Source organism: Ictalurus punctatus, chromosome 14 (assembly GCF_001660625.3).
Source record: "Ictalurus punctatus breed USDA103 chromosome 14, Coco_2.0, whole genome shotgun sequence".
Lineage (NCBI taxonomy): Eukaryota > Metazoa > Chordata > Actinopteri > Siluriformes > Ictaluridae > Ictalurus > Ictalurus punctatus.
The window spans coordinates 28,079,547-28,102,585 of record NC_030429.2 but is presented as its reverse complement, the minus strand read 5'-3'; the positions used below and the strand labels follow the sequence as shown (position 1 = coordinate 28,102,585).

Below are 23,039 nucleotides of genomic sequence, written 5' to 3'. Positions count from 1 at the left end.
ACACACACACACACATACACACACATACACACACATACATACACACACATACACACACATACACACACACACACACACACACACAGAGTCCTAAGCCCCTTCCTCAATAATGGAGGCCAGATTGAGTTGTTTATCGTTTAGGAAATGGGCGTGGCGGTTCAGGTTAAAAGCTGACTGAGATAATAGCACATAGAGACGGTTGCTAAGAGAAATTAAATCAGAGCCTGTGATTGGTCAGTTGTTCAATACTGCAGCTGTTAGTAATGTGTATGTTAGAGATAATGTGTGTGTGTGTGTGTGTGTGTGTGTGTGTGTGGTGACAGGCGGTAGTGTTTGGTGCGTATCTCATTGCGAGTGCGTTCTTCAGCGTCTACAGCATGTGTGTGGACACACTCTTCCTCTGCTTCTGTAAGTACTGTACAACACCACACTGGTCATAGGGGTTAGATTTAGCCACACCCCCTTCACTGTCGGTTAGTTTAACTGTTCTCTATGTTCACTATGATTCTTGTGTGTTCCTCGCCGTGTTCCTCAGTGGAGGATCTGGAGAGGAACGACGGCAGCGCTGAGAAACCCTACTACATGTCCAAGAACCTGATGAAGATTCTGAACAAGAAAAACAAACAGCCCAAAAAATGAACCTTCACTTCCTGCTCCACTAAAATCCTGTCACATGACCAATCAGGTCCTCTACCTGCTCCTACACAGTGCACTTTAACCTCCTTTATTAGCATTTATTGTTTTAGCGTTCATCAATTTTTTAGCATTCATTTAGCCCCCGTTATTCATGAAATGTAACACTTACTAAAGACTAATCCCAGACTCAACACCTAACCGTCCAGCTCAACTTTTACCTTCACTTTCAGGGCGTTTTATTAGCATATGCTTAACATTAGCATGTTTCAACCTTCATTTCGAACAACTAATGGTTCAAAGACTAATCCCAGACTCAACACGTCTTGCCAGTGTCTCTCTAAACATCAGAGAGAATTTGTTTGCTTTAGTAGGATATTTGATTTTAGCTGTAAGACTTGTTTAACATTTGATTAGCATGTTTTTCTTTTATTGTTTTAGCATTAGCAGCTACCTTCACTCAATGTATTCAGCTTTTAAAGACTAAAAGAAATCCAAGACCAAATGCCCTTTGGAGCAAAGTGTGTTTTATACATTTTTTTTTTTTTTAAAGAACATTTTTTAGCATTTGTTAGCAAAGATTTATGTACCATAGTTTATATAGTTGCATAGAATTATGTACCAGGGTACAAAACTGACACTCCTGGAAAACTTAACACTTAACACGCAAAATACTAATCCCAGACGTAACGTTTTACACAGACGCTGGTTAGACGTGTGAAATGAGGTGTGGTTATTACCCAGGTTCTTTTTGAACTTGCTAACATTTAGCCTTGCTTAACGAAATATAAATTTAAACAGTTGTGACGGATTAAACCAAAGATGAGTAACACTAACCCCAAATTTAACATACACATGCACACACACTTAACCAGTGTTTGTCTAAATGTTGGTCCAAGCCAAATGTAACCTTCATCCCTAGAAATTATGATTAGCATGTTTCCTTTTAAAGCTTGATTAGCATTAGCCTCCGCACTTTTAAGTTTATCTATGTGATTTATCCAGCAAACACTCCCTCAAAACTTAACACACACAACCAGTTTGTCTAAATGTCAGAGAAAGATAAACTTGGCCTTAGCTATACAATTGATTTAACAAACGCTCCCCAAAGACTAATCCCAGACTTCTTAACACAGCTATCTCTGGAAAATGCTGTTATTTTAAGCCGCGGGGCAGCGAGTCTGAAACACGTGAGTGAGGAGGCCATGTCCTAGTGTGTGTGTGTGTGTGTGTGTGTGTGTGTGTGTTTGAGGTTCCATGTTGACATGAAAGGGTTTTATATTTTGTATTGAAGTGTGTGTGTGTATACAGATGATTTAGCCGAGTGCCTCCAAGGTTCCGTTTATACATGAATACATTAATATTTGCATGACAGGCATTTTGAATGGCGATTCTTTCTAACTGTGCCGATCGTTTTTATAAACCCAACAAAGCCATAACACTGATTTTTATCGTCTGCAGCTTTTAGTGCCAGGAGGAAGTTGAACTTTTGAACAAAGAAAAGATGTTTATTTGAAATCCGTCAAAAAGTGATACTTTAAAATGTATAAATATATTTCTATAACAATTCTATATGAATGACTTTATAGCTGATTTCTATGAGCAGAGTGTATTTCTACAACTGTGAATAAAGTGTTGAATATAAACGCCGGGGTGTTGGTGGTGTGTGTCCTGCGTGGTGTCCCGTCCGGGGTGAAGGCAAGACCTTACTGAACATGAAGGAAGGGATGAATAATAAACAACACGACGGAATAGACAGGAAGAGAGAAAAGAATAAAAGCACAGAATAGGCACTGGGAAAGAGTTAAAAAGAATAGAGACGATTAGAAAAGAACAGAGTGGAACTGGACTAAAAAGGAAGGAAGAAAGCATGAAATGTTAGAATAGAACAATAAACAATGAATTATAAAAGAGCTGAAAATAACCGAAACCAGGAATACACACACATTTTAATAGATACAGTACTGTGCAAAAGTGTTAAGGCACATGTAAAGCAATGCTGTAGAGTAAGATCCCTGAAAAATACTACAGAAGCAGTGAACAGTGATAAAACAATGTCTCCTGTATGGTGAGGACTTTTTAAAAAGCGTGGTCTCAGGTGGCGTGTGTGCGGTTTTATAGGGAAACGAGCTGTGAGTGTTACTGAGACTCACAGAATCAGACTCGGTTCTTCTGGAGACTCTGACTCACACTCGCGTCTTATTCCTGCGGCGGAACCCAGCAGTTCACCGGGTTTTGTTTTTTACAGTCTGAAAAGTGTCTCTTACGTGACACGCCGCTTTCTTTTTAATATACAAACATGTTTCCGTAACATTACATTTTGTGCTGGAAAACTAATGTTTGGGAATCGAAAATGTTTCTGTACCGACTCGATAATGTAGAGAAAATAAAATGAAAATCTATAACGGAGTTTTAGGGGGCGGTGCCAAAGACTTTTGCACGGCACTGTAAAAAAAAAAAAATCGTATCAAATAGAACCAAAGAGCAAACTAGAAAAAGACAGGATCGAACAGAATGTAAAATAACAAACGAATATAAAATCTTTCATCTCAGAAATATTTCTAAAATAAGAAACATATTGTCACTACATGATGCAGAAATATTAGTTCATGCATTCGTCACCTCTAGATTAGATTACTGTAATGCCATACTGTCTGGATGTTCCAGTAGGAATATAAATAAGCTCCAGTTAGTCCAGAATGCAGCTGCTAGAGTCCTCACTAGAACCACAAGATACGACCATATCACATCGACATTATCAGTACTGCATTGACTCCCAGTGAAATCTCACATTAATTATAAAATACTTTTATTAGCCTATAAAGCACTAAATGGTCTCGCGCTACAGTATCTAAGAGACCTTTTGGTTTTATATGATCTGCCACGCCTACTTAGATCAAAAGATGCAGGCTATCTGACGGTACCTGGAATAGTGAAGGCTACAGCAGGGGGAAGAGCTTTCTCTTATAGAGCCCCACAGTTATGGAACAGTCTTCCTATTAGTGTTCGGGACTCAGACAGTCTCAGTGTTTAAGTCTAAGCTTAAAACGTATTCGTTTACTCAAGCCTACCCTGACTAGATTCTGTTCTACTACTTCGCAGTCATAATGATCTTTTTTCTCCCTCTCTCCTTTCGCCGAGCCCCACACGAATTTATGGAGATACTAGAGATCCAGATCCTTTCTGCCTCTGGATGGAGCTCAAATCTTCTCTAATTCCAGACTGCTGGGACTACGGCTGCTCCTAACACCATACAGACTTCATATAAATCCATAATGAACTTTTTCACACTATCTGTTGTTACCCAGATGAGGATGGGTTCCCTTCTGAGTCGGGTTCCTCTCAAGGTTTCTTCCTCTTAAAACATCTTAGGGAGATTTTCCTCTCCACCGTCGCCACTCAGTGGCTTGCTCAGTTGGGATAAATTCACTCCTTTAATATCTGTATACCGTGTTGATATTTCTGTAAAGCTGCTTTGAGACAATGTTTATTGTAAAAAGCGCTGTACAAGTAAAATTGAATTGAATAAAAGAACTGAATAGAAATAAGCACAACAGAACAGAAACTGAGAACGGAAGAGGCTGGAATGGAAAAGAACAGAAAATAGAAAATAAATAAATAAAACTGAACCATATAGATGAGAAAAGAAGAGAACAAACCAGAACAGAAAGAAATAGAAGAATAAATTAGAGATAAGAACCAATATATAAAAAGTTCAAGTCCATCGCATCCGTGTGACAGCGTCCTGATCCAGCCACGAGAATGATTTCAACACCTTCTTCTGTCAAAGGTCTTCCTAAAGCCTAGCTGAACAAAAGCCACAATATAATTGAAGTAAAAAAATGAATAAACTTCCCCTGTGTATGGAGACTTTTGGGACAACCCGTATCACAGAACTGAGGAGAACTGACGTGATCGGAAAAGCACAGAACAGAGTTAAAAATATACAGAATATAAACTAGAACCAACTAGACAGAACCAAATTATAAGACACAACAGAATAGAAAACAGAATTAAGTAGAACACAATAGAAATGAACAGGACAGAACGGGGGAGGGGCGGATAGTACTGAAAAGAAGGGAAAATAACTAAAGAGAACAGAATAGAAATGAACACACGACACCGTGTTTATCCACAGTAGGAAACATTTATTCACTGACTTCCGATAAAGATCCCCGCCCCCAATTAAAACTCCACCCACAACCCCTAACACAAATATATTTCTCCTTTTATTCAGATCAAAAAGACGAGTAATACAACAGCAAGATAAAGCGCGCAGTCACACACACACAGCTACAGCTTCGTCATCATCACCACCACACATTCCAGGAGTTATTTTAACACACCCTTGTCCACTTTCCCTTGACCGAGTCTGCATGCCCATTTTAAATGCCTTTTCTGTTAATCAGTTGAGTTGACATTATCATATTATCTTCTACAAAATGGCAAATGGTTGAAAGCGGCACTGATCCCCCCCCAACCTCCTCAGAATGCTAGTCACAACACCAGACATCGAGCAGGTAAGTGTTCTGAGCTAGCTAATGGAATACATCTGAAATGTGGTGGGAATTCTTGTGGGAAAACTCTGGAACATGGTTCTCATTGTCCTGATGTTCCACGCTCCCTCTGTTGTGCTGCGAGCGCTCACTCTCAGGCGAAGTCAAAAAGGGGGTGCTTTAGAAAAAGAATTTGGGTCTCCGTATCGGATTTCTTACGCCTCCTCCATAACTCATCATCATGATGTCATATCTACAATCTTACAGAAAAGAGTACAGAAATAGTCAATCAATCTCATGACAAAACATTTACACACACACACACACACACGTTAACAACTGGGAGAACACGTGTCACAGTGTGAAACTGAAACACTCATACTGTACAGTAGAATTCTGACGGAACACTTTAATGTCATACAATTTAAGCTCCGCCCCAAAACACAGCTTCACAACCTTGTTAGCGTACCTACTAACGTCGGCCATTTTAAGGCTCCATCCCAAATGCTAACACCCGAGAGTTCTTGGTAGTAATTATTTAATTTCTGTGTGCAAATTAGATCAGACGTGATCAGCATTCAGTTAGGGTTTATCAGAGCGTGTTTGTTTATGTACAGTGCTAATCTTATACGTTAACTGCTAATGAACCTATTAAAGAACCAGGCTATAACAGTGCAAAGTTACCCTTCGTTCACACGAACAAGCCACAAGGCGGCAGGCGAGCGTTCGTTTCCTATGTACGTGCCAACGCAGAGACACTGGAACTGAGATCTCCTTACCTCTAGGTCTTTAATGCTACTCTTACTAACGCTATTAGAAATGATTGGCAGCTGACTTAACACTTTCTTGTGGTTGACCTGATTACCGCTTAGCATCATTGCACATCAGGGAGTTTGAGACGTCCATGATTCACGCCCACAGCAGAAAACTATTTTTAGAAGGTAATCGCTAGCGATTTTAGGGGGCCAGCGACCAGAAAATGTTTAACTTTATGCAAACGACTAAAAGAGTCGCACTTTTTTCCTCGTTGATAGTTGCGGTTCCTGAATCAATCAGCAAGAATCGCCGCGGTTCCTGAACCAATCAGCAAGACACGCCGCGGTTCCTGAACCAATCAGCAAGACACGCCGCGGTTCCTGAACCAATCAGCAAGACTCGCCACGCTTCAAAGTGCTTAAAACATTTAACCTACTAAACAGAAAGTCACAATTGGTTCATTTGACACAGACGTCAATTATACACAAGCCACTCCCTTTTTGCATACATTGTGTAGCTACAGCATTTCTACAGCCATATCCTACTAGCTTCGTGAAACCATAGCAACCGGCAGATAATTAAAGACACACACGCCTACTACTGACGTGTAACCGGCATGTACTGCTGTTACCTTTATCATATCACAATAAATCCCTGACTATTTCTCACACAGCGCTGCCGAACACTATGAACCCCACCCTCGCCTTGAGACTGTTCACGCAAGACAGCCAATGAAAACGAGAGGAAACCATGGAAACACAAAACCAGCCACACTGCTAGTCATAATAGTTCCCAAGAAAGCTACAGAGAAGGATTTGGCGTTTACTCTTCGTTACGCTCAGGCAGAATAATAACTCGACATGTGCCTGTCTCGCAGTGTTCTAGCAGAACATCTAGTCGCTCGCTAGATACTCGTTTACTTACTAACGAGCTTCTGCCTCAACAGTGTGAAGTTACGCTATAAACACATAAGGAAGGAAACAGCAATGCAGGAAGGCTTTCCAGTTGGAAAAATGTATAGTCCTTATGTCATCCCTGATTATCTTGTCTGAGCAACTACCGATTTATAGTGGAGATGCTAGTTTTGATTCTTTTAGTTATGTAGCACCTCACAGATTGATCAAGCTGAAGATTCTCCTGGTTACCAGGTAGCGGTGGGAGGCGTGGCTTACCCATGATGCCGACAAGAATAATTCACCCAACGCTGAAGGGGCCGTGTTAATCCCTCGTCGTCAGATACTGGCTATAAACATGGTTTCCCTATAATGTACAAGATACCCATAATGCACTGCACGGCGGTAATCCTTCAATGGTTTCGGATTTGAACCAGAAGGGCTAAATAACACCTTTTTTTTATACATACACTAAATGTACTAAAGTGTGTGACAAGGAATTCTCTTTGGCATGAAGCAGAAGTCATGAGACAGGGGGGAAGATGTACACATGTGTGTGTGTGTGTGTGTGTGTAACATTTTTACACACACTTGCTTCATTAATTTTTATGGAACACCATTAAACTCCTGCTGTGTTTTAATACTGTTCTCAACAATCAACAATCTGCGGCTGTGTGTGTGTGTGTGTGTGTGTGTGTGTGTGTGTGTGTGTGTCAGTCCTGACATCTTCTCTCTCTTTCTCCCAGTATCTCTCTCATTCTCTCACACACACGTTCACACACTCAGCATCCAGAAGAAGAAGAAGATGGCGAGGAAGAGGAAGAGCGAGTCCTGCCAGTTGTTGCCGTTGTTACCGTTCCCGTTGCCTTGGTGATCTGCAGCGTAGTGAGGATCTGGGGGGAAGGGGGGGGGGGGGGGGAGCGTGAGGTTATTGTGATATAAGAATATAAGAGGAATAAAACACTTGGGGAAGTTCTGTTACGGGGACACACACCACCCAGTCACTGATTAATGTCCCGTAACAACGGGTCTTATAATGTTTTATCCCTTAAACAATATTAATGTGTTAATAAGGTACGTCGTGATACGCTGGTGTTTACAGCACCTGGTCTGTGGAACGGGTCGTTGGTGTTGAATATTGTGGTGAAGAAGCCGAAAGGAAAAGCGCCGATACCGAAAGACATGTGGAACCCGGTATCGCCGAAACCCTGAAACTACACACACACACACACACACACACACACACACACACACACACACACACACACAAAGAGGTATTACTACACATTCCCTTAACCATGCCTTCGCTATATTTCTATTGGTCCCCTGTCAAGTTAGACTCACCCCTCTGCTCTCCGGCTCGGTTCGCTGTCCTTGAGGTCGAGGTGGAGTTTTTAATCTGTAACACACACACTTGATAAAGTCATGGCATGAGGTGAATACGTGATGTTAAACACCGGGAGCACGTATCTTTAGCAGTAGAAGTATTTCAGATTTGCTGCTCATGGCGGTACACGCTGCCGGCTGTACCTGGGGTCCTCCTGGCTGGTGCTGCCGCGGCCGTACAGAGGAATGACTTTATCTCTGCTGATTCCTGCTTTGCACACGGGGCACTGCTGCCTACTTGGCCTCGTCTCCAACCACTGACCAAAACCAAAAACGGCACGAAAACCTCATTAGTGCCTACAGGATCACTTCACTACCCTTACTGCTTCTACTGCTATTAAACAGTACTGACATTTTTTTGTCCTTCAATTTCACAAATGCTGAATCTGTATTTGGACTAAAATTTGGTGCGATGTTTACTCACCTTGCTAGCTTGCTAGAGAGCAAAGTTTTTTTTAAATAATCTTCAGGTCCACTGCATTCTAACCGTGTGAGGAAACATTATTATTAACTAGGCTAGCGACAGCATTACACTGATAGTTTAATGTTAATGCTGCTTCACTACCAGGGGTTTGTGTCGCGTGTGTGACTGGCAGATCAGACTAAACACAAGCTCCTCCATGTTGATTCAAAGACTCCATTTATCCACCAGGCATTGCTAGCAGCCGATGTCCAGGTACCGCACGCTTACCTGCACAAGGATGCTGGTAACAATGCTCACCCAGAGGCTAGAAGCTACCCTTACTTATTACGTAAAACAAAACTATTTTATTTTGGACGCACTGTTCTGCTAAGGCTAACATGTAACGCTAAAAAGAGAAGACAACTTTAGGCAGTTAGCTTACCTGATGGAGACATGGCCAGCTGTAGGGACACAGACACAGAGGGACATCAGTATTAATGACCGCAGTGTGAACTTACAGACAGGACCACATTTAAATTCAGGAAAATTAGATCAGCACCCATGAACTCTAATCTGACTTCCATTAGCTGGAACACTCTGAACTCGCTAAATCTGTCTGAACATGGATATTTCTTTAGTACTTTACAGACATTATATAGATATTGCTGGACAGATCAGGTGTTCGAACAGATCTTCTGAAATGAATGTATACAGCTCAAGCACCGCAGAGATTATTATTAAATATGAAATGAAAAATAATCACGGTACACGACCACAGTGATCACTTTAAGGTTCTATCCTAGTCCAAGACTGACCGTCACATGCCTGCCACACAATCTTGCAGGTGCTGAGTCCACAAGATGGCTCCATGTTGACATTTCGGCCTGAGCCTGACCAAGTTATATGGGTGGCCCCCAGCCCTGGCTCACGGGTAGGTGCCTTTAACCCTTACAGTACACTTAAACTTTTATGGGGGTCATTTGGGTCACTCTTTGTCTGACCTCTCCTCTCAGATCTATTCACCAGGGGCAGACTTACTAGGAGCATTAAGCTTCGTGGAAGTTCAAGCAAAGTACGCAAGTCCTTTGAATTGAACACAGCAAGGTCTCTGTGGGTAGTGACTGAAAGAATTATAAAAGCCTCTCTCCCCCCTTGACAATCCAGGACAGTCTTGGAGAACAGCCACTGCTCCTCCAATTTGAGGTGATTCAGGCACCTTACAGGTACAGGAGGTCCACTGGTTGGTAGAACTGTATCAGGCAGGTCCACCAGGGCAGACACTGAACCCTCTGAAGAGATTATATCTGACAGTCAGCGTGGAAAAACCTGGAGGAGCTGGAATCTGTGGCCAGGGATCGAGACGTCCGGACTGATCTTCTCAGCCTGTTGCCACGATGACCCCCAACAGGTAAAGCAAAAGGAAAATGAATGAATTATGAGCACTACAAACAGTTTACAGAATGGGAAGCATGAGGCATTAAGATGGGACAGGACTCAGTGTTTAGTAAACGCAGCATGTCTGGGAGGAACAGTGTTTGCTGTGAGGGTCAATATTTACATCAGGGAATAATCTCAATGTCATAGAGGTCAGAAACAAGCCAAAATGTTCTACCACTTCCCTACCAATGTTCATCAGCTATGTTATATGGAACATAATTGTAGGTAGGAACTAAAGTTATGAGTGGGGAACTGAAGAAATGTTGCCACACGACTGTCCTGAGGAATTTGTTTCAGGATAATCGTTTGGACATGCCACTGAAATCGACTCCGCTCTATGCTGAAGCTCCAGGTCGTGGAAAATAAAATGACAAAACCTGGTTCTATTGGCAAAACACAGTTCAAAACAAACGCTGTAGACAAATGAATGGAGGATATAATTAGTGTTGCACTACAACGAGAGTAACCCTAATCCTACTCTCCTAATCTCCACTTAACCCCACCGACACCTTCTCCAACACCAGAGGGATGAGAGTGGAGGATCATCAGCCATATATCCACTAATCACAAACACTGCTCAGCTTCTACAGGGGTGGAAATCAAATCAACAGCGAGCAGACATTGTGCCGAGACACGTCATGTGACGCCGTCACGATGTGCGTTCAGCCAAAACCCTCTCCGGTTCATGTGCGTCGAACATGAGTACAGCTAAAAGGTCTCATTCACCAACAGACATCACTCTGAAAGACAATTTCACCAATTCCACAACGATCATGGAAAAAACCCTCCACGAAATCTTGTACGGACTGTCGAAGCGAGTCGAGCCGAAACATCACCAAGTGAGATGGTGGGCACGGGCAGGGCCTCCAGGAGGTCGGTTCATATCAGGGAGTTAAAAACACCTACACATCTGTCAATAACTCCAGATGTTGATCAGCTCATCTGTGGTTTTAAAAGACGATGGTGTATTTGAGTCGGAACACTCGACGCAGTGCACTACGGTGTTAAAATGCAGAGCTCCTACACCAAAAGTCTTATATTTGTGAGCAGCTTTCAGTCTGCGTGTGACCCGTCACAAACCCAGTACCAGTTCCGTGTGGAACGGAAACCGTGACCGGAAGGGTCAGGGTTCAAATCCCAGGACTAGGAGATTACCTCCAAGACACGGCGGTGGTACTCGGACTGGATGATAAACCTTATTATCCATAATGACTGAATCTGCTGCTCATTACACAAACATTGCATAAATATATAAAGTGTACATGTCATTATAGCACACACTAGAACGAGTGTACACTATGAAGTGCACTTATTGAGGGAGCAGACATGATTTGAGTTTTCTTAACAGAAAACTGACTTCATATTAGATAACGTCAGGTAGCTTAATGCATATCTTTTATTTTATTTTATTTTATTTTATTACAATTCATTCACAACACCGAAATGCAATTCGCGGCTAGGCCACATGTTGTGCAGAAATTATTTTACTTTTCAGTACTACTGGATTAGCACCACGCTAGCTGTGTGTACAAAATACAAACAAAAATGCAAATAAAAATAACAATAACTCTGTACCAGAACAGGTGTCCGCACAGACTGATCACGGCGTCCCTGGCGGTGTCCAGGCAGATATTACACTCGAAGCTAGCCCGCTCCCGCTCGCCCTCTCCGCCGCTGCCTCCGGCCCGCCCGCCGTCCCGGTCACTGCTGCTCTCTCCACCCGGGAATCCTCCTCTGCTAGCCGGCGCGCCGTCACTCGAGGACCGAGGATCCGCGGCCTCCATGAGTCTCCTATTTACTTTTCTGCAAGCTTATCCGCGAGCGAGCTTTGGAATGCGCACAGCTGCGTCACCTGACCTGACAGTGAACTAACTTCCGCTTCCGGTCTTGGAAAAGGAGCGGCGCAAATGGGAGGGTTTTATTTGGTAAACAACAAACAAACAAACAAACAAACAAACAAAAAAGCCAGGGAATTCACTTTCACAAGCCCGACATTACAGACAGAAAAATACCAACTGGAATAAAGTGGGTGTGACGTTGGAGGTTCGATATTCGCGGAAATTAAGGGGCCGTCTCTAAAGTTCCACACGACATTGTTATACACGATTCTAACTTCAATATCATTTGAAGGGAATGACTTAGTCACATAACCCACTGTACAGTGCTCGGCTAGGCGTCAGGTATAACGCACACCTGATGATACTATACTAATACGTATAGTATTAGTACATTTATTAAAACCTCCAGCAGGATGTATAAAAGCAGGTCAAGATCATCCCAGGCTAGAAAACCCTTGTCTAATTGGCATCTCTGGTCTTTTCTGTGTCCAGTGTGAACACCGCTGTCATGAAAATCCCTAAAAATGGCGATGGCCTCCTCTGTGGCTCTAACCACTTCGGTTTTGATTACCTCTACAGTGCTCCATCTAGGAAATATATTTTAATAAACATTTACATCAGCACATATGTGAAACATTACAGAGTTGGCATATAGACATACAATGAAGTAAAGGTTTATATTTACGCTAAACCAGAAATCCTTCACTCACCTTCTAGAACGTACTTCGAAGCCTTTCGTCTGATTTAATTTTTCTCTTTCTTTGTAATGTTTGGTGAATACTGGGTTTGAGTTTTGTAATCCAGAATAGTCTGATACAGTACTGGATCCACATTCTGCTGCTGTCTCTGTCGATAATCCAGGACCTTAATGGGGCTCCCACAAGTTTACCTTCACTTTGGTATAACATCATTTGCCTTATTTAATAATATATTCTACAATAAATGCATTTAGCATCGCATGCTGTTTATACTGTATGTACACAAATTATAATAAAATGGTTTGATCTGATATGGCTACATTATAATATAGTTATTGATCATATGTAAATTAAAATAAATCCGTTACACTAAAAGTATGAACATTTTCATTTATTTCATATGCAAATGGAGGACTTTTTTTTGTGTGTAAACAACCTTTTATTATGCTCAAAGAAATAGAAACACAAACATAAAAATTCTGAAACAAGCATGACATTACAGAACAATACAAATGTATGAATATGAAATTATGGCAATAAAATAATAGGATTAATACAATTTTTTTTTGCATGATTAAGGTACGTCTTTCCAAAAACAATATGAACTGGGGAAAGTCCAAGAGTAATGTTTTGATCAATAGACACATATAAAGTTGTGGATGAAGCAGGCCAAAAAGCAGACTTTATTCAGGAAATACACAAAGTAAATAGGACCTGAAAAATAATCATAATCCACTCATAATACAGCTTTGTGGTTCTGTTTAAAATGAGTATAATACAAACTCAAAATAAAATAAAATACTTTGCAATTTTGCCATTTTACATACATTAGGCAACTTAGCAGATTATACTTAGTTGATGCTATTAAAACACACACACACACACACACACACACACACACACACACACAATGAAAGGTTCACTGAAAGCACCTATATGTTTTGAGCAGTTGTCATTATGAAACAGTGGGAAAACACTGAGTTTGGTTAAATTGTGATATAAAACATCTACACTAGTCTCTATACTGTGATTTCAGTAACTGTTAAAATGATGTGACCTGAAGTGACTTGGCAAAATAAAAGTCTATAATATTAATAAAAGTCTATAATAAAAGTAAAATAAAAGTCTATAATAAAAGTCTAAAAACACTCCAAAAACCAACGTTCCTTCAACTTACTCAATATTCTCTCTGCATGCCGTTCTCCTCATCTCTGTACACAGCAGTGTACCAAATACCTTCTCTCTGAAAGCTCATACTGTTGTACAGCTGACCTCTAAAGGGTTCTGTCAGAAGCTGCGGTGGTTCTCAAGCTGTTTATTTAGCTGAAATGAAATGCTAATGACTGGATTCGACAGATTAGCGCTGCTCATTTTTAAACTGATCGATGTTTTGGGCTTCACTCACTGTGTACGAATGATGAGCTGTCATCAATACGCATCTGAAAATACAGATCACACATAGAGCTAGATCTTTCTGCATGTTCCTATATACAGCATGTATATAAAACGCAAACAAAAATAAGGTTCTGTCTTTGTATGTCCTTTTGAGAAGACAGGAGAAAAAAACTGAAAGTAAGAGAAGACATGTAAATGAGATACAGCAGTGCTACAAAGCCATGAGGACGATTCTTTAAGCCTATCTTAAACAGCACTGGATATTGACAAACAGCAAACTGAATCAGTGCTGCGACGTATTTGAGGGCTTATGTGATTGATTGGGTCAAATCTGAATCTGAGTGATCTTTGAACGCAGCACCAAAGCATTAAATCCAAGCTGTGTGTGATGTCCAGTGGTTCTCTTGGCAATCAGAAACACTGTAGGTAAAAATAGGAAAAAGAAAAAAAGAAAAAAAGACAATAACCTGGTTGTTATACATTTGCACACCCTTTTGTAATGTTTTTTATAATTGTGTTCAGAATGAACCAATCACTTTCAATCTCACGTTCAAAAGTAATTATCATACAGCTGTCATCAATTACATTATTCTTATTAACCCCAAATAAAGACCAGCTGTTTCTGTAGGATTTACTTCACATCTGCTTGGTTTCATCTGATTGCAGAAGCCCTGGTCCGCAAAGAGCTTACAAAACATGTACGGGGTCTCACTCATTGAAAAATATCAATCAGAAGAAGGATATAAAAGAATTTCCAAAACATTAGATGTACTATGGAACACCGTGAAGGCCGTCATCAACAAGTGGAGAAAAAGGAGCAGCACAGCGACATCACCAAGAACAGGACTTCCCTCCAAAATGTACAAAAAGAAAAGATAAAATCTTACCAGGGAGGCTGCCAAGAGACCTACAGAAGCATTAAAGGAGCTGCAGGAACATCTGACAAGTGCTGATTACTATCTGCATGTAACAACAATCTCTCATATTCTTCACGTCTGGACTATGGGGTAGGACGGCTAGATGCAAACCCTTTCTGACAAAAAACCAAGCTCAACTACATCATCCCAAACCATGTGGCAAAATGTGTTATGGTCTGATGAGACCAATTCCAAAAGGTATAATAAATCCATAATTCCAAAAGGTATGTTTGGAGCAAACAAAGCACATCAGTAAAAGTACACCATACCCATGGTGAAGCATGGTGGTGGCAGCATCGTCAGCTAGAACTGAGGCTTTTATCAAGGTGGAGAGAATCATGACTAGCTACAAATACCAACCAAATTTTACTGCATCTGCTAGTAAGCTGAAGATGAAGGGGAATTTACATTTACATTTACAGTATTTGGCAGATGCCCTTATCCAGTGTGATTTATTTATCTTATTTGTACAACTGAGCAATTAAGGGTTAAAGGCCTTGCCCAAGGGCCCAACAGTGGCAGGTAGTAACCCAGAGCTTTTAACCACCACTGCCCACAATTTTACCTTCAGCAAGACAACGACCCAAAGCACACATTCAATTCCATAAAGGAACGGCTTCACTAAAAGAAGATAACTGTTTTTGTATGACCTAGGCACAGACCAGACCTGAAGCACGCTGTGCACAGGAGCTGCCCTCACAATCTGATGGATCCAGAATATTTTTGTAAGAAAGAGAGAAAATATTGCCAAGGCAAGGCTGATAGACTCTTACCCCAAAACACTGAGTGGCGTAATAAAATCAAAAGGTGCTTCAACAAAGTCTGACAGGCTGAATCAAAATAAAATCCCATCATTTCAAAAGAGAACTGTATAAAATAGTACAGATCCGATCTACTGTACTACTGATCCTACGGTTTATAAATGTCCTGGTACACTGGAGACTCTTCAGCACAGACTAAGATAATCTTGTGGCGAACATTACCATGAAATATTACTGACATTATCTAGCTACAGGCAGTGTGCTTTCTCACTGAACTTTCAGGTGTAACCCAGGACGTAATGTCAGATAGCAGACTTGTAAGATATGATTGAGAGCTTGAATAAAAAACAAACAAACAAATAAAACATTAAGGTTCTAGCTGTGTTTGGTGGGTGTTCAAAAATGTACTGTCTTTGTGTCTCAGAATTTCAATAATGTAAATGTAAAGTTATAACATTACACTAATGTGTAGTGTTGTTGAGCTATAAAAGTATTTCAGTACTTTAGAATTTTTCTAACATGGATGTCAAAACCCACATCTCAACACAGCTCTTCACCCAGATAGAACCTTATAATAAATATGGACTTAAATCAATATTACCAGAAGTATTCAGACTAATTCAGAGGTTTATATCATTTTGGATGTCTCATCAATATTCTCCTGGCTGCTGTCTGATGATCCACTACCACTGCCTTTTCCTGAAAAACACCACAGTGATCTGTTTTATTAAAGAAGCACAGTGCCATTTCATCTACAGGAAACATGATATACAGGTATAGTTTTCCCCAATCACCCTTCTGATGGTCTTGGTTTAATGGAAATATTGCTCAGACATTTGCCCAGAATTTTTTTTTACCAGAGTCTCTTGTGCTGTCAGAATCTTTAGCACCTTTACTGTCTGATCCAGTATCGCTGTGTCCCTCTGGGGGGAAAAAAAGTCATGTACATCAATATTTATTATTCATTCACACATTCATTATTGCTAAATAAATCAAATGTTTGAAATATGGTCACAGACAGTGGACTTTCTTTTAGAAAAGATATTATTGAGAAGACAATAAAAGGTGTTGTACTTGTGGCAAAATAGACTGAATTCCTGCAACCCTTTTAAATCCAGACATACTGTTCATCAATAAAACCTCACTGAGGAGCAGCAGTTTCAGTAAGCAGCAGTCTCAGTTCATCCATTTTTATGCCTCCATCACTAAAAAGCCACATTAGGTTGTTAAGTTGTCTGTCTATTTATCAGACTGTGCATCTGTCTGAGAGTCTCACTAGCACGACCTAAAGAAGGAGTGACTGAATGTTTGTAGGATTTAGATGGAATTATCACTGTAACCAGCAGATGACTGACTGCAACAGAGGCTACAGAGGCTTAGTTGGAGTTGTGTATTTTGAGCGTCTAATGTTTTCTATCACACTCTCTCAGTTTGCCAGCATGTGGCTGTTACTTAATGTTATACTGTCTGTGGATGTCATTGTGGTAAGACCTATCAACCAGTTATCCCTTTTTCACTGGGTGGTATTAAGCACAAACTCCACCTACGTGTAGCAGACACTGCAGCAGACACTGTAGCAGGAGCTGGAGCAGGAGGTGGAGCAGGAGCAGGAGTAAACATGTAACACAAGAGCAAGATGTGAGAACACACAGTATAAAGGTGCAATGGCCATATTATATGTTTCTGTTCTGAATTATGGTCGCTAATTAGCATAAAATTAATTTAAATAATGAAGAATTCTGGGTGCACTGCTACACAGCCCTAATTTCTGATCACTTTATGGTTCACAGTGTGATTTTGACATTTTCCTACCATTTTGTATGTTTAATATTACTTCTTGTGTTAAGGTCCTAATCACCGGCTGATCATAACTGAACAAGCACGAATCACCTACCTGCAAGCGGCACATGAACAGTGCTGTTTGCTGGGGATCCATCGTTACATCCCGAACCTAAACAGATGAAATTAATAGAACAGTTTATAAATGAATAAACTCATTATACTGTTCTTTCTACCATAGATAATAAAGAATTCTAAAAAAATTATAAAAATGTATGAGTTGCAGAGGTGTAATGCAAACATTTGACCATGTGTATGGTGGAAATGTGGATTCACACTGCAGAAATCAGAACAGAACGAATGAGTCAAATGCAGTTGCACTGTTTGAACACCAGGGGTCCCATTTTTCACAACGCAGAGTTAAACTAAACAGAGCATTCTGGTCACATGATCGCATTCTTCTGTGAAAAGCACGTGTTATTACAGGCACAGAATCATCTGCACGTGTGAAGTAGTTATAGCTTTGGATCAACCTACATGCATTCTAGGTTATACCGTTACACAACCATGTTATAACAGTTAAAACGAGAGTGCCTGAGAAAGAGCGCATGGAAGACGGTCATGTCAGCGACTCTGGAGCTCTATTTCCAGTTAAAATGATGCCTCACATGCTGCTACGGAGCTCACTGTGTTTCAGTCAATCATTTATCCTGGATCAGAGACTTCTGTTTCTGCAAACTATCTTTTGGGGAGAATTTATTCATTAATTTATTCATCTTTAAGATATGGTGAACCTGTTGTACATTTTGTTTACAATATTAAACCTATTAATGTGTATGTGTATTAGGGCAGCAGTCCCCAACCTTTTCGCACCACGGACCGGTTTAATATCAGACAATATTTTCACAAAATAAAATGACACAACCGGCATAAAACTGGGGTAGTTAAAAAAAATATAATAATAAACGTGCATCCAATGTGGAATCGCAACTTTATTAGCAGCGTCCTGGTAACATCACGCCAACAACATAACATGAGTAACATCCGCTCTGCCCCCTAACACTTAACGTATCACGTGACCGAGACAAGCATCTTGACATGCGTCAAGAGTGAGTCATAGACGGATGTAACGGAGAGAATCCGGTCATTTTTTCAAAATAAAACATCGTTCAGATAATAAATAAAACGGAAATAATGTAAGTTATTTATTCTTTCTGTGCGGCCCGGTACCAAATGACCCACAGACCGGTACTGGTCCGCGGCCCGGGGGTTGGGGACCCCTGTATTAGGGTATAAGATACTGCACCAGACTGAACATAGAACATACAACAACATAAGACTAATTAATATTTAACCAAAATTACTACATATTAAAATACATCTTAGTGTGCAAGTTGCTAAATAATAGAAGAAAATAATAAAAGTTACCACTATGTACTGCACAACTGTAGACATTTTTATAGTCAGGATTTTTGAAGAGACATTATTAACGCTTGTGCATCAATTAAATAAAGTTACACACAGGCCCATAGAGGACAAAAATATCTATGTCCAAAAACAGTCATAAAAATATTATATGATAAATGATAAATGAGTCTTTATTGGTCGCATATACAATAGAGCACAGTGAAATTCTTTTCTTCACACACCCCAGCCTCTCAGGAAGCAGGGTCATATGAATATTTTTTTCCACTTTCTCTGACATCGATTTTATTCACCAGCATCAGTTCTGATCATAATTACCAAACATTCATTCATTTGCAGAATTTTAACCCTTTAAACGCCGGTTTCTTTACACAATGCTGTCATGTATCAAGGAGGGAACTCTGGACGCATGATTTTATGCTAAACATCACGGGGATTAAATATTGCAGTTTGAACAGGTTTCAATGAGGACGTTTTTTGTCCTTAAGGTCCTGAGTGGAACTGTTTTGTGTATCTAGTGTAAAATAGATTAACAAAAGGAAATGAGGGCGAAATATTAAAATCCAATAAAAATACACACCATTTGCAAAATGTATACTATTAACATTAACACAGACAAAATGATAAAAAAAAAAAACCCAAAAATGTCCATAAGGACGCACAAGAGTTAAGCACAACAGGATACAGATGTGCAGATATTTTCAGTCTTCAGGTTTTTTTTAGGTCTCACTCTCCAATTGTCTCTTTAAATCACAGTGATGTATTTTCCCCCTCACACATGCTTCTAGGAAGTTTGTTTACTCTTTTCTTCCCTCTGATGTCTATTACAATGTGCAAGTATCTAAGAGTACGTAACATCTGTCATTACGTCGTTATACTCACTGATTATTCCCTTCCTTCTAAGGAAGAAGATAATGCCTGCAACCACAGCCAGTGTGAGCAGAACTCCGACCACTCCACCGATGATACAGCTCTGAGTGCTTGGTGCAGTACAGTCTGGGCACGGAATACCTTTAAAGGAAAAACAAACACAAAACTGACTAATGGAACTACTTCTACCAACTACAGCATTAAATATAAACTGTAAATAACAACAGCTATTCTTGGTAAGTACCTTTGCCATCAGGAATAATTATTGGTTCCCGGAGGGTTTCGTGGTTCACATAACAATCATACAGTGCTTTGTCATCCTCCACAATGTCCACACTCTTCCTCAGCTGGTAGGAGCCGTCACCATTGGGTCTGACTCCTGAGGATGTTACCAGATGTTCAGGTAGAGAAGTTCTGAGTTTCCTCAAACGCATCTCGATATCTGGAGGGTAGAATCCCGTGGCCAGGCAGGTCAGGGTCAACTTGCTGGGGTCAGTTACTGATTTCTTTGCAAACAGATGTACATCTGGTGGAGCTGAAAAGACAGAAACATTTATGATGTTTTTATTACTTTTTTTTGTAAATGTAAATTAGTAACTGATGTGATTCCAGTAAAATCCTTCAGATACTCACAATGTTTTCTCAATTCTTCTTTTCCATAATCCATGAACTTTTCAAGCCAGTCCACACACTCTTTCTCCAGATAGCCCTTGGTGTACTGGTTAAGGATGGGAACTTCATCCCATTTCCTTTTGGTCGGCTCAGCAGCTGGGACTGGAGCAATCCACCTCGAGTTTTCCTCATCGAAGGAGAGGAACTCAGTGCCATCGTAGCTGTACTCATCAACTCCACTCACAAATTTAATTTTTCCACCTGTAGTTTCAACCTCACAGCCATGTCTCCACTGAAGAACATGAAGCTCTGAAATGAACACAGTACAGTGAAGATAATTGAACTGTCTGACACTAAACCTTTGGAAATATGAAGGAATACCAAATAAAAAAAAGATAATTATTAATGGAAATGTACTAACCAGTCTTATTGTGTCCCATACGTTCCATCAGGATGTCCACGTTGACCTTAAACCACTGCTCTTTGCTCTTGCGGGACTGAGTGCCTTTCTCCCAGTAATCCTGTGGCATCTTCTCTCTCATCCAGTGCTGTTTAGGAACCTTAGACTGAGTCTCGCTGGTGTAGTAGTCGAGTTCTCGGTCATCGAGCATTCCCAGTGCAGTGAACTCATAGATTCCGGGAAGTTTCATCGGGTTGGACAGAGCCGTGTAGGTGTAGTACAGAGAGTGCTGGCCTGGAGGAGACATATAAGAAGGTTTTCTTACCAACTTTCACTTTTGTTTGAAACCAAATCCTGTCCCAAAGTTCACACTTCCATTATTTGTCTGTTTAAACATTCACATCGTACATGCAGCTTTAATACAACGCAAACAGGTTTAGCTGTTCTAGACTGAAGTGCATGTAGGGCGTCTGTGCCTCACTGAAACAAGTCAAAATGGATATCTTTTGGTTTTGGTCATGTTTCTGAAGTCCAACCAATGCATCTCCTCCTATTGAAAATTCCTACACAATTTAAATGTCTACATTATGCTACTGAATGACCGTTATAACATAACAATTTGATCCTATCCAGTATTACAGTGTCACAATATCCAGTGGCGTTCATGCCGATTATATTATATTATCAGACACTGCCAAACTTTATGCAATTTTGCATAGAATCTCCGCAATTAAACAACGGCGTAAGCTAGTATGGGTTATTATTCCAAAAGAGCACTCTTATTCTCTGAAAGTAAAGTGAATGTGACTGACAGGTGCTCACATGTTGTGTAGGATCCAAATGACACACAGCAGCCTACACGCTGGTGCAGTATACGAAGTGTGTTGTTTTGAACCCAGTGCGGTTTCACATACGCGGAAATAACATGAACATGCACAAGTACAAAAAAAACCCACATCCGCCAGTTAGGCCTAACTACATACGTCCACCACACCGACACACTCGCGTACTAAATATACAGTTTTGGTGGCTGCACTGAGGACATGCAAAACTTCAGAAGATTTCAGAAGGAGATTTTTAAGTGTCAAATTTAAATATCAATACGTTCAGTATATACAATGAATAAAGTGAAGGGAAAAAACGAGTACTGGAAATGGATAACAGTGAGAAATAAGAGTATCAGCATTATATTATAATAATATACATAATAGATATTTTTAAAAAAAAAACCATTGTATATAACTGTGTACATATTTGGGTATTGAATATTTATTTGAATGACTAAAGATGAAATCATTTCAACATAAGACGTGCATGTTTATAGGTCTGGCCTATTGCTATTAAATCATTAAAAATGCACTAATAATCCGGGTAAATAAAGAATAATCACTGAAGGCAGAGTACGTTATTAGGTTACAGTAAATACTGGTGAAACAAACAAACAAACAAACAAACAAACAAACAAACAAACGGAATCGTGAGTTCATGATAAACATCAAATCAACGGTCCTGAGGAAAAGAAACCGTTAATGTTCAGACCGGAAGTGAAACTGTGGACATTAAATACAACGAAGATTTTTAATAATTCAACCAAATATACAAGAATAAACGTCACTCATATGTTTTAGTGTGATATTGTTACTTTTCTGTGACTTTTTGTTCAGTAATAATGTCTTTATAAAAGTCTTTATAAAACTTTCGGTTTCGGGGGAACTCACCTCCCAGAGCAGGCGCGAGCGCACCGAGGGCCACAAACACACTCACTACAGTCATCACCTTCATCATCTTCATCATCTTCATCCTCATCACCCTTCACCGTCTACACTCCACACTAATGCGTTTACAGGAATATTTATTGCCCAGACACGACGCTTTTCGACCGTGTTTCCAGCTGCGTGTTGGTTCGTGCTCTTCTCGGGGAACCGTTATACGGAAATTCCTCTTCACCAATCGGAAATTTACAAACACTTTCATTATCATCCGTTTCTGGGTAGATCATGCTGAAGACCCTAGCTGGTCGAACTGCGCATGCGCACCACGTACAGCTTTAACTGTTTGTTTTTGTGGGACAGTGATCATCTTCATCATTATAATAATCACCTCGATCATCTTCTTCTTCAGACTCGTGGGTTTAGTCCAGAGAAACTGATCTGAGCTGATGATGATGTTTTTAATGTGCTTACTGCGTGTTGCGGCCTTCAGTCTTTTTGAGGAAATTTTGAGCCTCACCAATAGGAAGTAAACAAGCAGTGTGACGTCAGCAGTTTCTGGGTAGAGGCTGATGGTGAAGGATAGAGCTGGTGGAACATGAGCATGGTGGTAGTGTTCAGTAGAGATTAG

At 40.4% G+C, this 23,039-nt stretch overlaps 3 protein-coding genes across 3 annotated transcripts in view; 1 reads left to right on the top strand and 2 right to left on the bottom strand.

The window, feature by feature from the left end:
- Nucleotides 1-4,307, top strand: part of slc44a4 (solute carrier family 44 member 4) — a 40,125-nt gene extending 35,818 nt beyond the window's left edge. The window contains exons 21-22 of the mRNA XM_053685590.1: nucleotides 324-408; nucleotides 536-4,307. Of these exons, the coding sequence (XP_053541565.1) occupies nucleotides 324-408; nucleotides 536-639 (189 nt within the window). The 3' untranslated portion in view covers nucleotides 640-4,307. The remainder of the gene's footprint in view (nucleotides 1-323; nucleotides 409-535) is intronic.
- A 453-nt stretch (nucleotides 4,308-4,760) lies between these two features.
- On the bottom strand, nucleotides 4,761-12,010 carry rnf5 (ring finger protein 5). Its single transcript, XM_017485305.3, has 6 exons — nucleotides 11,580-12,010; nucleotides 9,010-9,028; nucleotides 8,309-8,421; nucleotides 8,123-8,177; nucleotides 7,884-7,992; nucleotides 4,761-7,671 (listed from the first exon to the last, which is right to left on the bottom strand). The coding sequence occupies exons 1-6, from the start codon at nucleotides 11,786-11,788 to the stop codon at nucleotides 7,553-7,555; spliced, it is 624 nt and encodes a 207-aa protein (XP_017340794.1). The 5' UTR covers nucleotides 11,789-12,010; the 3' UTR covers nucleotides 4,761-7,552.
- Nucleotides 12,011-13,096: 1,086 nt separating this feature from the next.
- On the bottom strand, nucleotides 13,097-22,650 carry LOC108274817 (major histocompatibility complex class I-related gene protein). The gene is made up of 10 exons (XM_017485216.3): nucleotides 22,418-22,650; nucleotides 20,721-20,993; nucleotides 20,321-20,608; nucleotides 19,932-20,222; nucleotides 19,700-19,828; nucleotides 17,508-17,564; nucleotides 17,161-17,196; nucleotides 16,471-16,536; nucleotides 16,215-16,312; nucleotides 13,097-14,355 (listed from the first exon to the last, which is right to left on the bottom strand). The coding sequence occupies exons 1-9, from the start codon at nucleotides 22,503-22,505 to the stop codon at nucleotides 16,242-16,244; spliced, it is 1,299 nt and encodes a 432-aa protein (XP_017340705.1). The 5' UTR covers nucleotides 22,506-22,650; the 3' UTR covers nucleotides 13,097-14,355; nucleotides 16,215-16,241.
- Between the last annotated feature and the right edge of the window lie 389 nt (nucleotides 22,651-23,039).